The following is a 16,635-nucleotide window of genomic DNA, read 5'->3' on the forward strand; positions in this document are numbered from 1 at the left end:
AAACCGCACATCTGAGATATGAAATTGCCCCGTCTTATGGAAAATACCGAAGTAAAAATACGTTCGTGAAGGTTTGCAGTCATCCACGTCATCTGTGGATTGAGTTGAGTTGTGTTTTAATCTTCAAGGCATGCGGGTTGAAGGACCGATGAAAGCTGATGCACGAGCAACAATGTTTTCAACACATGTCCGGTCGCTTTGAATCACTACTTCTAAGACATCCAAACTCCACAGAGTTGGGACTGCGGATAATAACGCTCTCCAAAGTTCCTGAGCTAAATACTGTATATTGGCTAGCTGTATGATCTGGATTGCTCGAATGCAGTGAACAGTACTGCATGCCTTCCTGCTGACACACATGACGGATAAAAATAGCATGCACTACATCAAACGTGTCGTTTCTTCGAAGGAGATGAGATAAAGGAGAGTTTGTTTTGAAGCACCGTCCATGCCTTGAGCTTTTGATTACGGAAGGATGACCTTTCCGAAAGCCATCAAACACACACACACACACACACACGAGTACAGGCACCAGGTTTAAAGTCAGCAGGCCATAACGGAGCCAACAGATCTTTCTTTCAGACACACATCAACATGCGCAGTGCATACTGTACACACAGCATGAGACATTTTTTTAAAGACTTTGCAGACCGTCTAAGACCAAAAGAGAGGCTCATACACTTCATAGTATATAGATTAGTATCCATTAAATATCCAACACACTCAAACCATATTAAATTAGAGAACTCTGAGGATAACTGCCTGGATAATCTAGCAAAGAGAGAAAAAAAGATCCAAAAACCAAAAAGTCCTTAGTAATAATACAAAAAGCCGTAAAATCCCTGCACATTTGGTTTCATATGTTAACAGTCTGACCGCTGCAGATGCGCAGGAGCGTCTGCCATTGAAAAAGATTTATTTCTGAATCGATTCAGTCATTACAGTGGCATCTGCTACAAAGTTTCACTCAAAATGACTCCCAGTCAAACAGGCGAAAACCTCAGGAGAATGCTGGTATTCGGTGAATCAGTGAGTCATTTGCTGGTGATTCGTATTTGGAGGTTTTAGCTAAGAAACTGAACAAGCAAACATGGTTATCCATCACTTTCCTCAAGACCTCAGCATGTCTTTTTTTTTTTCTTTTCTCAGAGTTATAAAGCACTGACATGGCCATAGCTAACAGGCGACAATGCCATAGAACCGAACCCTGTAAAGAAAGAGACACCCATGAGCACACGGATGAGCAGGGAGACGAACTGTCATAGCGTAAAGGTCACACAAGGTCCTTGATGAAGCTGGTGTCCAGATGCACAATGAGGATGCGGAGAAAAGACATTTCTTTGCGCGTGTTCTCGAATATGATGCGGGGGTCATCTGACTGGCAGCGCAGGCAGTTAGGCGCCATCACCATGGCCAGATTGTTCACGTCCATCTTAGTCTTGCTTACATTCACTGGCTGTGCAAAAACCTGAGAGGTAGAGGAGGAAAAAAATACAAGGTTTGTTCTAGATATTGAAAATAAACTGATAAGAAAATCAGCAAATGTCACTTTTGGAACTATCAGTATGTTAGTAATAATAAGAAAAGCAACAAGAATAACAGATTAAGAAATGCTAGTAATAGACATGAACACAAACTTGGCACCCTATTTGTTCACTCGCCTCCAAAAGTATTGGCACCCTATCTGTCCACTTGCCTCCAGAAGCACTGGCACCCTTTGAATTGCTAATTCAATGAACTCTAGTAAAGTCTACATGACATTAGACTACATTGTATGTGAATGTGTAGTGTCTAAGTCTACAGAGGGATGAAGAGGCAAAGCACCAACCAATTAAAGTGTTTATTGCTGCTTTGCACTGGTGAGACTTTTTGCTTTCCAGATGAAAAAAAAAATGCTCTTATGACCCTAACTAATGCTGTTAATACCCTAAAGATAATTATTCAACTATAAAGTGTATTACTGTTTTGATACAAGAGCAACTGTTTATCCTACACAGGGTTCCAAAGAACCTGGAGTCTATTTCAAACAATTTAGAGTTGCCATGTCTTTGAACAGGGGAAGGAAACTGGAGAACCTGAAGCATGGAAGGAATATGCAAACTTCTTGCACACAGAGCAGGGGCAGGAATCAATCCCCCAACCTTGGAGGTGCGAGACAAACATGCTTACATATTCTACGGCCTTGTCCACACTAATGCGGGTATTTTTAAAACCGCAGCTTTTTTTATGCGGTTAGGCCGTTCGTCCATACGCAAACGCAGCATCAGGTCACTGAATTTTTAAAAACTCCTGCCAGGGTGAAGTTTTTTAAAAACTCCGGTTGCAGTGTGACCGTGTAGACAGCGAAACCAGAGATTTTTGGGAAATCTTGTGAACAGGGTTGCCAGATTGGAGTGAAGACAACTACAGCTTAAAACCCTCCCATTTAAAAAAAATATACGAGCCCAAAAGGCATACCATTATAACTAATACAATAACAAACAGTTATAACAATTAATAACTTTGTGATATTGGCTTAACGAGTAGAATGATTACAACAACCCGCTAATCAAGACTGAAGTTTGACTGGACAGGATTCTCCTGAACCTTACTGGCTAAACTGAACCATATAATTAAAACACCAACATTATATATTATACTTTATTTATTCGTTTGAATAGAAAATTAATAAAATATCATGTTTATAGTCAAAAATAAAAACACGCCAGTTGCATCAAAAACCAGCCCAGATTTTATCAACCCGCCCGATGCACTTTTTCCCGGTGAGACGTAACCAAAAGAAGCCCAATTGGGCGGAAACCTGCCCAATTTGGCAACACTGCTTGTGAAGTCGGCGTCTCAGGCTTCTGATTGGCCAACATGGCTTTACAGTTGAGATTATATCGCCACCTGTTGGTTTCAGACTGCGTTTTTGCGTTTTCATGTGGACGAGATTTTTTTTAAAAACGAAGGAGGAAAAACTCAGTTTTTAAAAATACACGTGTACGTGTGGACTAGGCCTATACTTATGTGTGTGTGTGTGTGTGTGTGTTACCTGTAAGAAATGGATGAAGTAACACAGTACCAGTCTGTTAAGCTCTGGTAAAGCCTGCACTACGCTGATAGCTGCCTCGGCATCCTCATAGTGACTGATACACTGCATATAGAAACTCTGTGGAATCACAGGCTCCTCCAACTCCCTGTACCACAGCTTTAACAGTGATGCTGAGAGAAACAAAGAAAGAGAGAGAGAGACAGAGATCACAGGCTTGTCCATCACATAAAAAACCTCTGAATGTGAGATAAAGGAAACCTTAGATCACAGGTATATTTGATAATGTTGCACTTTACCAGGAACATTAGGGTCAGAGAGATTTTCGGGAATTTTCCACTGGTCCACCTGTAATTTGAGGGCATTCACTTCATCAATGTCTCCTGGGACTCTGTAAAATTAAAACACACGGCCGTTAACAGAGTCATGCACACACTCCTCAACACTGTCATTATTCTGTTTCATGATTGCAATGATTGCTAGTTCACAGCCATGGTGCTCAAAGTGGGGTAAAATAATATACAAAAATATGGCACGTGCTTTTCAGCCTTTTCAGTCAAACAGAAAAAAGTTGTGTGTGTGTGTGCTGATTGAGCAGGAAAGAGTGCAACATTAATAATACACAGAGGCCCTGGAACAAATAACCCTTCAAATCTGGACATTATTCAAAACAGAAGATGACAAACAAATGGTCAGCGACAGATTTCCTGACAGGATGCATGCAGGTGATGGGCGTCAGGGAAAACATTATTATTAAAAAAAAGGGGGGAACAAGTGATGGAAAGAATGTGTTTGTCTTTTAGCTTCGCATGTCCACAGTCCTGCGCTCAATGGCAAAAGAAAGGAAAAACTGATCCTGTGTTATCTTGCTTGGTTTGATCAACACGGTGTAAATCTAATCCATGTGTTCATATCTCCATCATAGCCCTGAATAAAGCTGGTGCTATCACATCTGTATCGAGGCAAATCGCACTCGATTTTTGAAAATGGATCAGCTGGCCACAAATGAACAGTTTCATGAAATGTCAAACAAATGGAGGTCGGATTGGATAAACGGCTCCTGTAGGGACCACACGGGTTTCTCTGAGCTTGGAGCATGTGTAAAAACTTTACAGAGGGCTGTATTTTCCTGGAGAGGACACACACTTGTTTAGCTGGTTTTAGCTGTAATTAACTCGACTAGACATTTGCAGAGGAGATGTAATGAACTCTCTGGAAAGTGACATCCCTCCCAGTCTGGGACGTGGGCAGTGTTTTTGGAGCATTTTATTATCATCATTATTACAGTAGCAACAATAGGTTCGGCCCTACTGCAGCGTTCTCACGGACTGTTTCAAATGACTGCACTGTGAACATGACTGCACATGACCCTGTCGCCGGTTGACCTCTGTTCCTTCCTTGGACCACTTTTCATAGATACTGACCACTGCAGACCGAGAACACCCCACAAGAGCTGCAGTTTTGGAGATGCTCTGATGGGGTGGTCCAGCCATCGCAATTTGGCCCTTCCTCAAACTCGCTCAAATCCTTATACTTGCCCATTTTTCCTGCTTCTAACACATCAACTTTGTGGACAAAATGTTCACTTGCTGCCTAATATATCCCACCCACTAACAGGTGCCATGATGAGAAAATAATCAGTGTTATATTCAATCACTTCACCTCTCAGTGCTCAGAATGTTATGCTTGACTGATGTATTTGCAATAACCTCAGAAATGTACCCAGGCAACCTATTCCTTGATAGTCCTTCAAGAATTACCTTCGTTCATGGCAGCACCTCTGTGTTTATATCAAATATGAGTAAAAAACTCACACAGAAAAACCTTAAACTGAAACTAAACCTGTTCCTCTTCTTTCTGAAACAGTTGGCGTTTGTGTTGCATGCATCCAGGCTGTTTGATTTTGTGTTGCATTGCCTCAGGAGGTGTAGGGGTGGAAAAATAAAAGTTGCTATGTCTGTAACCTAGCAGCTCATTTTGGTAGCTGCAAATAGTTGCTAACGAGGTAGGTAATTGAGCATAATGTTATGTAGAAAATGTTTTTGTAAGGAAAGTCCACACCTGAACTTCCTGCATTCCCAGCTACACATTCTACTCCTCCTGAAAAAAGAAATTCAATTCCAAATCAATCTCTCTTCAAACCAAAGCCGCACACCATCATTAGATAAAGGTGTGCCAAATGACTTCACTTTTGGCGTTCAGGGAAAAGCATGTACCCTATCTTTGGCAGAATATGAGTCCTATGATTCCACCGATGTCCATGGCCCGAAACCCAGGGAGAAAAACTGGTTGGGTGAAAGCGACATTACTCTCTTCCCTCAGAGGGCAGGTAGCACTTTTCTGAGTGTGTTGTGCTGCCTTGTGATGCATCAAGAGAGACAGGTTTGCAGGCTTCACATGGTTCGGAAGAAGCATGTGGTTGGTAACTGATGGGTGGGAATTGTCAGGTGACCAAATTGGTCAGAAAGAAAAAGATGGTAGCTTGCTATAGACGACACTATAATGGAGTCTTATGTGTGTGATACGCTCGTCCCTCTCAACTCTCTCTCCATCTGCGTCTTACCTGAAAATGCCCTCGGTCTGTGCTCCACCGAGTGCCAGAACACACTGAGAAAGCTGCACCTGCACCCAGGGCAGCCTCCTCTGAGGGAAGCGCTGGCTCTGCCTCTCCATGATCTCCTCCAGAGCGCTTCCGAACAGTGAGGGCGTCACTATGGCGTTCCTCCCGTGATCAATCTCATCCAGGGTAGGTTTCCTCAGACCCTTGAGAAAGAGAGAGAGAACGAGAGATGAGCATAGAATACTGAGGGCGGTATCTCATCTTTCGTAGAGAAAACTGGTCACATGATGTCCAATCTTTAAAACGGCAATATTAAACATAAACATACAGTTGATGGAAAGATTCTTGACATGGTGCAACTTCTTTTTACAATTAAAGGACAAAGATGCTGCTAAATATAACACATCATGGAGAAAGAGTGGAGACAGTGGTGGGACGACTGATTACAGGGTGGAGATTGGAGAAAGGACAGTGAAGGAGGTGGGACACAGCTACTGCATCTCTTACTGCTGTGTTTGTGTGTGTGTGTGTGTGTGAGATATGGAGATCCGGGGTTACTGTAACCCTCTTTTCCCAGGCTGAGTGGCTCTCATGGAGCTTTCTCAAGGCTGATTGTTAACACATGTAGGCACTTAGACACTGCTGCTCTACGTTACACTTCAGCAGTCTCGGGCCAGCATGAACACATTACGGCCTCTTTTCTTTCTGTAGCACCATAAACCTGTGGTTGCTCTCTCCGGAAACCCTGTTTAAACCGTTGACCTTTTAGATAGCTCATCGAGCCAATTCTGTTCAGTGTGTGGCTAATTTTCAATCAACTACTCTGTTTGCTTAAAGGCCCGTCTAGCTCCATTCTCGATGAGGCCAAAGGATAAATTGGTCTGAGATAAATAAATAGGCATTTACCTTTTTACCCCCAGTCACAGCAACTTTCTGCAGCTTGCGGTAGCAGTATTTGGCGTAAGTGCTGATTGGCAGACCTGTGGAGGACACGAAGAAACAGACAACTAGTCAGAGGCATGGCTTACTGCTGAAACAGGGAACTGTGAAAGGGTGAAAAGTGGAGTCACTGCTTTATGTATTCACAGCTTAAGTAACGCAGTCCCTTAATAAAATGGATGTTAACACATCTGAAAAGATCAGGAACAAAAAAAAAAGCTGGAACATGAAGTGTGAGGAGCTGAACTCACGTGTGTATATTTTAGTTACACTAATGTGTGTTCAAGGTTTAGCTGAAAAGCAGCTTTTTTCCAGGATGTTTTACTACAATTTAGCTGTAGCTAAGAAAAATATACACGGCGTAAACCAATATGGCAGATTTCACTACAAGATCAAACAGACACAAATTCTTCTGCCATTATTGGAGTATTTGGGGTGCAGGGGAAAGTGTTGTATCGTCACTATGATAACACTGGTGTAACGTTGCGTGGAAGGAAAATAAATCCCACCGCCACGACAGCATGTCAATTTGTAATTGTGACATTTCTGACAGATAAATGGTTAGATGTTAATGATCTGTAATTTGAAAATAAACGAACTGTACTCGGGGTGTATTCGATGAAAGCTCCACGTGTCCTCGAAAGTGAAAAGAACCGCAATGACTGTGGAATGGCGGATTGGAATGGTGTGTTCTGGCTTCCTGTTCGGTGAGGAGGTTCTTAGGTAATAATTTACAGAGCTGAAGACTCAGAAATGATAATTAGGGGTCCTGAATTTTGAATTCATGCAGAGAGAGAGAGAGAGAGAGAGTTAAAAATGAAGAAGCAGGTAAAGGAAAGAAGGAGAAGAAGAAGAAGAAGAAGAAGAAGAAGAACTGACAGAGGATACGGTTGGGAAGATCTCACCTAAACAACCACATTCTACAAACAAACAGTTCTTGTTGAAGTTAACAACTGTGGACACTGTTTGCAGCTTGTAAAAATAGCCAGAGGCACAGGAGAGTTTTCATTTGTTATTGAAAAAAGAGGGATTGTAAGATGAAGAAAACAAGGGACTGTTGTGAAGGATCTGGTATGAAAATCCAAAGAACAGCAGCTGTATCTATATCTACTGGAGTGTGTGTATAAGGGGGGTGGATTTTGTGAGAAGTGAGCAGAAAAAATGATGTAGAAGGACAAGGACTATTTCTGGACACAGGATGGACAGAGAGAAAGTGTTTTCTATTACTGTAAGTAAGGAGTCTGAGGATTATTAGCCTTTAAGTTCACACATCTGGCAAAACACCTCTTTTGGCTGGGCTGAAGAAACAAATGGCCAGCTTTTTATAGTCTACAATACACACACACACACCTACAGTGCACACATGATGATTCAAAGGCCTCTTAAAATATGTTACAGCCTGCAAAGACAGTTTGTAACCTGAGCTAGTTTAAAACTCCTTCAGCCTGGTTAGAAGCCAAAAAGGTGGGGGGAAAAAAACTTGCGGCTTTTACAGCTGGTGTTTTACATCAGCGACTCCTCAGTTATCGGGGCAGTGAAAACACGGCCAGCACACGGGCCAGACATTTCGCGAGCGCCTGTTTCTGTTTGATCCATCTCGCACCTACTGACACGTTCCTCGTGTCTCCTTTCCTCTTTCATTTCCTCTCTTCTCACCTTTTTGAAATTGATTTCCTGTTCCTAGTTCTTTTCCATTTGTGCACTCGTACCCAGCCTCTTGTTTAGAGCTTTAAAATAAATAAATCAAACCTCTTTTACTCATCCCTCACACACATAAGGGATTAGTCATGTTTTCCCATCTACACATATCCTTCTCGGCCTCCCTCCTTCTCTCTCTCCCTCGCTCTCTTTGTCTTGTTTTGCTTCCCTCTGTCCTCCTCCGCTTGTGTTAGTGGCCTCAGGAAAACAAAGAATAAGCGACTGACACCATCACTTCAGGCCAGACAAAGTGGGAGGAGATGAGTGAGGAGATGAAGAGGGAGAAGAAAGAAAGGAGAGATAGCAAAGGACTGTTTTGCATACCAATAGTCACTGCTGTAATGGCTTTTCTTTAATCCTGCAGAAGCAAAGAATCCCGGCTTTCCAATGAAGTGTTTAACATATTAAGGAAAGCGTTTTTTTCTTTTCTCACACAACCCCTCTGACCCCGCCCCATCCACCCGCTGCCACACAACAGTCCATCAGGCTGGCACAGTGAGATGGTGGGAGAGGCCCTGGCCTGAACCCCTCCTCTTAATGAGCTGGCTCTTGATTCAAAAAGGAGAACCCTGAAATCTGCTCCTCTTTCACAACACTTCAGTTCTGGCAAACAACTCATGATGCCAAACATTTGAATCCTACAAGCTTCACAAAGCCCACGCTGGCACTATAACTTGTGTTCTCTGTGCATAGTCCTTGTTTATTGTACTGCTGCAACAAAACTATTTTCCCTCAGAGATCAGTAAAGCACTCTATCTATCTATCTATCTATCTATCTATCTATCTATCTATCTATCTATCTATCTATCTATCTATCTATCTATCTATCTATCTTTCAGTTACTAACAGTTATTGCTAGGGTTTGGGCTCTATTTTTTTTGGCGCCGTTTTAATAGAAGCAATCAGCCACTAGAGGGCGTTATCATGGATATGACGATTTCCTGTGGCTTAGTGCTTTAACGTACCACAGGTGAACTTTAATCAAGCTGGAAAAACTCTCACTGAGTATTAATGGGAAGTGAAAGCTAAAAACCTGAGCTGAGATTTGAGCGTCGAAGCAAAAAATGTCAATATAGTAACAAGAGCAGATTTTGTAGATGAGAATTTCTGAGTATTTCAAGCAAACTCCAAGATCTCCAAACTCCAGTTAATATTTCTACATCTGTAAGCGTAAAGCATTATTATGCTTTATAATAAATCCATGCTTTTCCCGGGCAGTCCCAATATCACCCTGTTAATGTTAAATCATTTCCCGAATCCTGAAACTCTATAACCGATAAACAAAAGTAATCCGAGGGCAAAGGCTGACATGTTACAATTGAGAGAATGTAGCCAGAGAATGTCACACGGCTTTAAAAGAGAGACCAGAGGCCTGAGTAAGCCAGAACCCCTTGCCACACACCACTGTGACTAATCTGCCTTTGTGCTTTGAGAGAAGGGCGTTTAAAGGAGCAGTTTGTAATATGCAGAGTGCTCTGATGCCTGTGAGGCGGAACCCCGACTGCACTAAAATGCTTAGCCTAAGCCCTTGCCTTGGCTCACATACCTCCTCTTGTGAATCCGATGATTTAGTGAAATAACCTTTTACACAAAGTAGTTTTGTTCTGACTCGGAATTTAAGGGCTGTAAAAATGCCTGAAAAAAAGAGGAAGAAATAACTGTGGAAACCGCACTTTTATAGATCGTCCACTTGGCTGATAAGCATCTCATTTCAAGCGGCAATCTCACTTAAAAGTAAAAAGCTCTTTTTGATCAGCGATGAGTCGGTGCATCCGTTTCCGAGCCGTGGTCTCGGAGGAGTCTGACGCATCCCTAGACGCAGCTGCATGAAGCTCTGTGGTTGGTCGTTACCTTGGCAAAGTCGCAATCATGCCACTGAAAATGATGCACGAGTGCTTGTCGTATAAGCCGGGTCAGGATGACTGACACACACACACTCATCTTGACTCAGCTAATTACACTCGGCTGAGCTGCAGGCAGCGTGGTGAGTAATTACACTCGCGGCATCTGCACTCGACTAAACAAGAGCTTCTCACTCATTGCGCTATAGAAATTCTAAAGTGAAACAAAAACATATTCACATGGATGTTCTCTCCATCTAAAGACATTCCTTCCTCATCAAGATGACTGGCTTACTCTGTGTGTAACCTGTGTGGGATAATTATTATCATGTGATAAACAGGAAACGTTATTATTTGCTACCAAACTGGGTAAAGGGATAGAAGTAAAAGAAAACCGAGTTAGAAGTGGGTTCAATTGCAAAGCGGAAGAGGTCTGATTAAAACAGTCTTCTCTCTGTTCCCTGCTCTCTTTTTTTTTAAGGATATCTTGTTAAAGACCCCCCGCTCTGACTTGCAGGGTCTTCCACTTGTCTGTCTGTCTTTTCTTTGCTCTCATTGTTAATCCCTCACTTTCTCTGAGCACTCTGGAGGCGGACCAAAAGAGCGTGGGACTTGGAGATTATCTCACTGCTCTGTGTGTGTGTGTGTGTGTGTGTGTTGCAGGATAAATTTAAAGTAAACATGGAGGAAGCTTTTTTTTTCTCTGTTGTAGGTCAGCTGGTTCATCACTGTTCATGATCATCATCTGCAACTGAACAAAGCAACAGACAAAACTGGGACAAAGCAGAGCTCACTGTCGTTTCTAAGGTGTGTGTGTAGTGTCCTGCGGCTCGAGGAACCTCAGTTCCTCATACAGAGGGCACATTCTTCTTCGGAACGGGAACTACTGAACAGTGCGAAACAAAAGCACACAGAATGTCCTGGATTTCAAACGTTTGAAGCACCAGTGTTTACCTAACCAGCTATTATTTAGGAGTGTTTCATATCAGCCTCTGGCAAAGTGACAAAATGAGATTCTACACTACTTTTATTTTTACGCAAGTCATGAGTCATAAATGTCTCTGGGGTTTGTTTTGTGCATGCTTATACTGGCATGAGCCCTCGGTGAAACTGTGCTTAAATAACACAAGTTTATTCTCAACCTTCATATAGCTCTGAAATGTCGGTTTGCTGCATGCAACAATTCTGTAGTTTTAACATAATTATCACAGCTCCTGTAGTGCAGAGGAAATAAACACTGTGTAATTCTCATTCATGACCAGCAGCCTTATAGTTTCCAGAATTTGGAAAAAAAAACATTTAGATGTCACTTGCCTGAATTCTGGAAAACAGCCAATAAAAACTGGCTTTTGAAATCCTTTAATATCTCTACTTTAACAAAATGTATACATCGGCCTCCGAAGATGTACATGTTGGATAAGGAGCAAAAAAAATACATAGCCTTAGCCTTCGCCCCCCCACGTGCATCAAAGAGCCTCAGCTGACCATGACCCTGTCGCCGGTTCACCACTGTTCCTTCACTTTTGATAGATACTGACCACTGCAGACCGGGAACACCCCACATGAGCTGCAGTTTTGGAGATGCTCTGATCCAGTGGTCTAGCCATCACAATTTGGCCCTTTGTCAAACTCAAAGCTCAAATCCTTACACTTGTCCATTTTTCATTCAACGGGTTACGTCTCTGCTTATCTCATCTAATCTCCAATAGCACACAATCCCACTATCACAGGAAATTGTGTGTATATGCGTGTGTGTGTTCAGTGTGTGTGTGTATATATATATATATATATATATATATATATGTGTGTGTGTGCGTGTGTATGTGTGTGTGCATGTCTGTGCATGCATGTGTGTGTATATATACGTGAGTGCATGTGTATGTATATGTGTGCGTGTTTGCGTGAGTGTATGTGTGTATATGTGCATGCGTGCATGTGTATGTGAGAGTGTGTATGTGTGTGCATGTCTGTGTATGTGTGTGTGTAAGTATGTGTGTGTGTGTGTGTGCGCACGCATGTGTGTGTGTGTGTGTGTGTGCATATATACGTGTGTGCCATGTTTCACTAACATGTACCCTGTTCTTCCTCTTCTTCATTGTTCTGTTTCCTCTTCTTCCTGGACTTCGAGTTCTTCTTGTTCTTTATGTCCTGTTGTTCCACAATCCTCTGTAATACTGAAACAAACAAACAAAAAAAACTTCTAAGCTCAAACATTTATTTGTGAAATATCTACACACACACACACACACCCTTTAACGGTCGCTCTGAAAAACACATCATCATGCTTTGTTCCATGGCGCTTGAACTATGACCTCAAGTATTCCCGGTGTTTTATTTTTCCTCCCATTCCCCAGCGTCGCATCCTGTTTGAACAGGCACAGAGCCATCTTAATTTTAGCTCTGAAATCAATATTGACCTGCGATGAGTATGGACCGGCGTTCAGGGCCAGACACCTGAGACAGAAACATTCAACGCTGGGTTTCCATGATAGAAGAAAAGAAAAAAAAACCTCGGGAGCTGAAATATACAAAGTTAACAGCTACATACTGTGTGCATGCGAGAAACGGGAAAGAAATGGATTAGCTACCTACTGCGTGCACTTGAAAAACAAATCAATTCAGCTTTATATGGTATGAACTAGAATAATTTCTTGGCTGCATGCCTTTAAAAACACGCTTCCATCAAGAAGGATATGTTTTCGCTCACACTTGGACATTTAGTTTGTGGTCATAAACAACACTTACTCTTCTTGTCATGACTGGGCTCCAGGTGTCTCTGGATGTATCCCTCAAGATAGCGTCTGAACTTGGGTGATGGAGAGAAGAAGGCCAGGCTGATGGCCATGAGCTCCCAGCCGGCACAGAGGCTGCTGAGGTTCAGGTTGTCCGTGGTCTGTCGGATCAGCTGAACATACAGCTCGTCCCTCAGGCCCTGCATGCTCCAGCACTTGGTCACTACATGAAGGGCGACATGGCGGCGGTCGAGGCGTGTCACTTGCCGGTCTCCCATGTACGCTTGCACCAGCTTAAACATGTCGCAGGCTTCTTTCTTGATGGCACGGTCGCTCGTGATCAGCATAGGCTTCCTGATGGAAGCATTGCTCCAGGAGAGCATGGTGGCGATGGAGACGCGTCGGCGCAGCAGGCCTCGCGTGTGCTGGTTCAGGTTCTTGGTAGCCCATGCTTCCATATCCACATCGATCGGTGGCTTGCATAGGGTAGAGTAAGGGTATTGGTAGGTGGCACCAGAGGTGGGGGTATGCACCTGGAGGGCAGGAAGTGAGGAGACGGAAGTGGTGCCATGAACTGTTACCTCATCGTTGCGGTCTTTTCCGTGTTGAGAGCGGAAGTCCGGCTGGCTTTTGGATTCCAGTGTTCCTGCCTAAATAATGGAAGAAAGAAAGTCATTAACAACAACTTCTCGTGGAGTTTTTTTTTAAGAAAACTACTTGACAGTATTCTTCTTTTAAACTACCAGTGAAGACACATACGTCATTACTGTGTATGACAGCTGTACTTATATTTGATGCACACAAAGTAGCCTTTATTTGTCACATATACATGGAAAGAAATGTTTTCTTCGCACACCCCATCCTTTACATCCCTAGAGCAGAGGGTGCTGGAGACATTGCTCAAGGGCCTAATGGTGGCAGCATGGACCACTTAAACCCAGATCTTCTGAGCAACAACCCAGAGCATTAACCACTTGAGCTACTACCACATGAATCAAAGAGGGGTTCGGCTGATGACGTAACATGACGCTACATCTCTTGGCCAAAATCTACGGAAATTCTGAGGTAAGAAATATGGCAAGCTTAATATTCTTATATTAATAATCTTCTTAATATCTAATAATCTTAATATTGTATATTGTGGAGTTGGCCTGACTTTGCTTGAATTTCTGCAATCACAAAACCGTGAAATTCTGGAGGGACTGAGAAATGAACGCAGCTTTTGTTTGAACTGTTTGATTAATGAGGATAAGGTTAGGTTTAGGCGTCAATGAAAGGTCCTCAGAAGAGATTCTCTATCCTTCTGTGTGTATGTGTGTGTCTTGTGTTGTGTTGTGTAGGTGGCAGGCAAATACGCTTACTCATTCCACTGTAACCAGAGCAACCAGAACAGGAACGAAAGCCTGGAAACATCTGCACAAATCGCACTTGATTCCAAAATAGGTAACCCAATATGGAAATTAGATCAGAACATAACACTGCCTTAGCCTCTCTCTCCTTCCCTCACGTCACTCCCAGTTTACTCCGTCCCCTCAAATCAGTACTCTGAATTCTATCGCCCCATTATACAGGACCAAACACAATCGATTTACTCAGTACTGTCTTGGATATACTGTTCTGTGCCTAACAGGTTAAATATAGAGCATTTAGCATCTCCCAAAGTGTGTAAAAGAAAGGGGTGTAATGTGATATCATTCCAAGTCCAGGATCAGAGTTACAGTGAGGGCTCAGTAGAATTACAGGACCATCACAGCTGTGAAGAAGTACCTTCTGTTTCTAAAACATTAAATCACCACAGGCTTCATAGACACATGTGATACTGCTTAAATGATGCCGAATCCACTGATGATTTTGCCATGCCTTCTGTAGCGCAGAGAAACTTCATTTTTGAGGTTAGATTTTCCAAACTCTGTATATGTGCTTTATGCTTCCTAGATGAATAGTAAAGTTTTCATTAGCAAGCGAGTGAGAGAGAGAGAGAGAGAGAGAGAGAGCTATGGTTGATTTAATGGTTAATGAAGCATGTAGAATTGTGAAGCAGTGAGCCGTAACAGCAGATCGCTAACAAAAAGATTAAGGTTAAGACCCGACCATTACGTTCACTTCTTTTCTCATCACTGCACCCTCTGCCTTGACTGCTTTACCTTCTTTATTTTCCTTCATCCATGCTTACAGCCCTCGAAAGTTTATAAAATTGATATATTTACCATGGAAAAGTCAAACCTCAAGGCACATACACCGGCCTTATTTGTGACCTCTTCCCTGATAATGCTGACACATAAGGCAGCTTTTTCACCCTGTCCTTTTCGATCAGTCGTGGGTCATTTTTCAGCTCTGACCCCTCAGCTCTTGGCTAAAATCCATCCTGGCATCTGTTTTGCTCCCTATGACCACTGACACCAAATGACGTTTCCTTCTTGACACAGACTCTATACATTATGATCCAAAAGTCCAGTACTAAGCTGTTCCAATTCTCTACTTGATAGATAAAAAATGTTCGGCTTCTAGGCACACACTAACATATAGTCCAAAAACATGTACATTAGGTTGATTGGTAATTCTAAATTGCCCATAGGAGTGTGTGTTAGTGTGTGTGGTTGTCTGTCTATATGTGTGGCCCTGTGATGGACTGGCGACCTGTCCAGGGTGTACCCCTGCCTTTTGCCCAATGTGTGCTGGGATAGGCTCCAGCAAATCCCTGTGACCCTAATTAGGAATAACGCAGATATAGAAAATGGATGGATGGAATGCTCCTTGCACCACCCACTGATAAACATTATTACTATGGCAACCAGTAGTAGCAAGGCCTACTGGTGACTTCATCCACTTGTGGTAGCTCTAATCTTGCAAAAACAGAGACGTGTGCTGTGTTTATGACCAAGTGGGGCCAAGTTTGTTGAGAAAACTTTCCACGTCAACACAGTGGTGCTTACAGTGAAAAGTAAGAACAAGAAATTGGAGGTTTTTAAGCCATTTTGTTTGAGTTTCTGTTTAAATTTGATCTCTAAATACTATCTGATACTGAAATATTAACTGGATTTCTACGAGATTTTTTGATCAAACTGCAAACCATGAACAATACACACATTCACATTCACTTTAAAAAGAAATGAAAGATGCGAATGCTCTCATGTGCATCTGCTAGTGAGGTGCTAGCTCCAGCTGCTTTTGTTCATTGGAAGGTAACGTTTGTCAGAGGCACTTTCTTGATCGGTTTTAGTGTTTAGATCCAAAATGAAGCTTCAGCTGTATCACACACACTTAAAAGCTTGGACGCAAGAGCTATTAACGACTACAAGTTAATCTATTATACATCTAACACACACACACACATACTAAACCCCTATTGTCTACAAAAACAAAGCAGTACAGTAGGTGAAGGTGGCACTCGTTCTTTTCCTACTATTAAAGGGGGGATGTTGTTCTACACTTTTCACTTTTGCAATAAAAAAATACTTTTGGAAGCAGACCAAGACACCTACCATGGCAGAGGTAACTGAGAAAAAGAACCAGAGGGAGGAAGTTTATTTAAAGGAAGTTAATTGGTGTTTAATACATTTTCTATAACAACAGCTCAGGCAATGGTGCTGTCTGCAAGGTTTATTACTAATGCGCTGGACTCGTTGCTATAGTAACCACTAATCCACTGATGGATGCTTATTTGCGTTCGTGTAGCTGTTGATATGGGAAAGTTCTCAGAGATGTTTATTTAGCAGGTTTTGAAGGAGTCTCCTGTGTCAGAGCTGTAACCTTAGACTCCTGTAGTTTTTCTGTAACATGATGAGGTGGATTTACTCGTTAAAGGTAATTAACTTTAAGGGAGAGAAAACAAGC

The 16,635-nt window shown here is 42.4% G+C and overlaps 1 protein-coding gene across 3 annotated transcripts in view; it reads right to left on the minus strand.

Annotated features, from left to right (window-relative positions):
- Window positions 1-897: 897 nt before the first annotated feature.
- Window positions 898-16,635, minus strand: part of arhgap46b (Rho GTPase activating protein 46b) — a 68,705-nt gene continuing 52,967 nt past the window's right edge. For 2 of the 3 annotated variants that reach the window (XM_058409525.1, XM_058409527.1), the window contains 7 exons: window positions 12,815-13,451; window positions 12,139-12,243; window positions 6,498-6,571; window positions 5,595-5,794; window positions 3,331-3,422; window positions 3,035-3,204; window positions 898-1,468 (listed from right to left, as the gene is read on the minus strand). In XM_058409525.1, coding sequence (XP_058265508.1) covers window positions 1,274-1,468; window positions 3,035-3,204; window positions 3,331-3,422; window positions 5,595-5,794; window positions 6,498-6,571; window positions 12,139-12,243; window positions 12,815-13,451 — 1,473 coding nt within the window. In that variant the 3' untranslated portion in view covers window positions 898-1,273. The remainder of the gene's footprint in view (window positions 1,469-3,034; window positions 3,205-3,330; window positions 3,423-5,594; window positions 5,795-6,497; window positions 6,572-12,138; window positions 12,244-12,814; window positions 13,452-16,635) is intronic. The other variant, XM_058409526.1, reaches the window with a different exon arrangement.

Source organism: Hemibagrus wyckioides, linkage group LG15 (assembly GCF_019097595.1).
Source record: "Hemibagrus wyckioides isolate EC202008001 linkage group LG15, SWU_Hwy_1.0, whole genome shotgun sequence".
In the NCBI taxonomy this organism is placed as follows: domain Eukaryota; kingdom Metazoa; phylum Chordata; class Actinopteri; order Siluriformes; family Bagridae; genus Hemibagrus; species Hemibagrus wyckioides.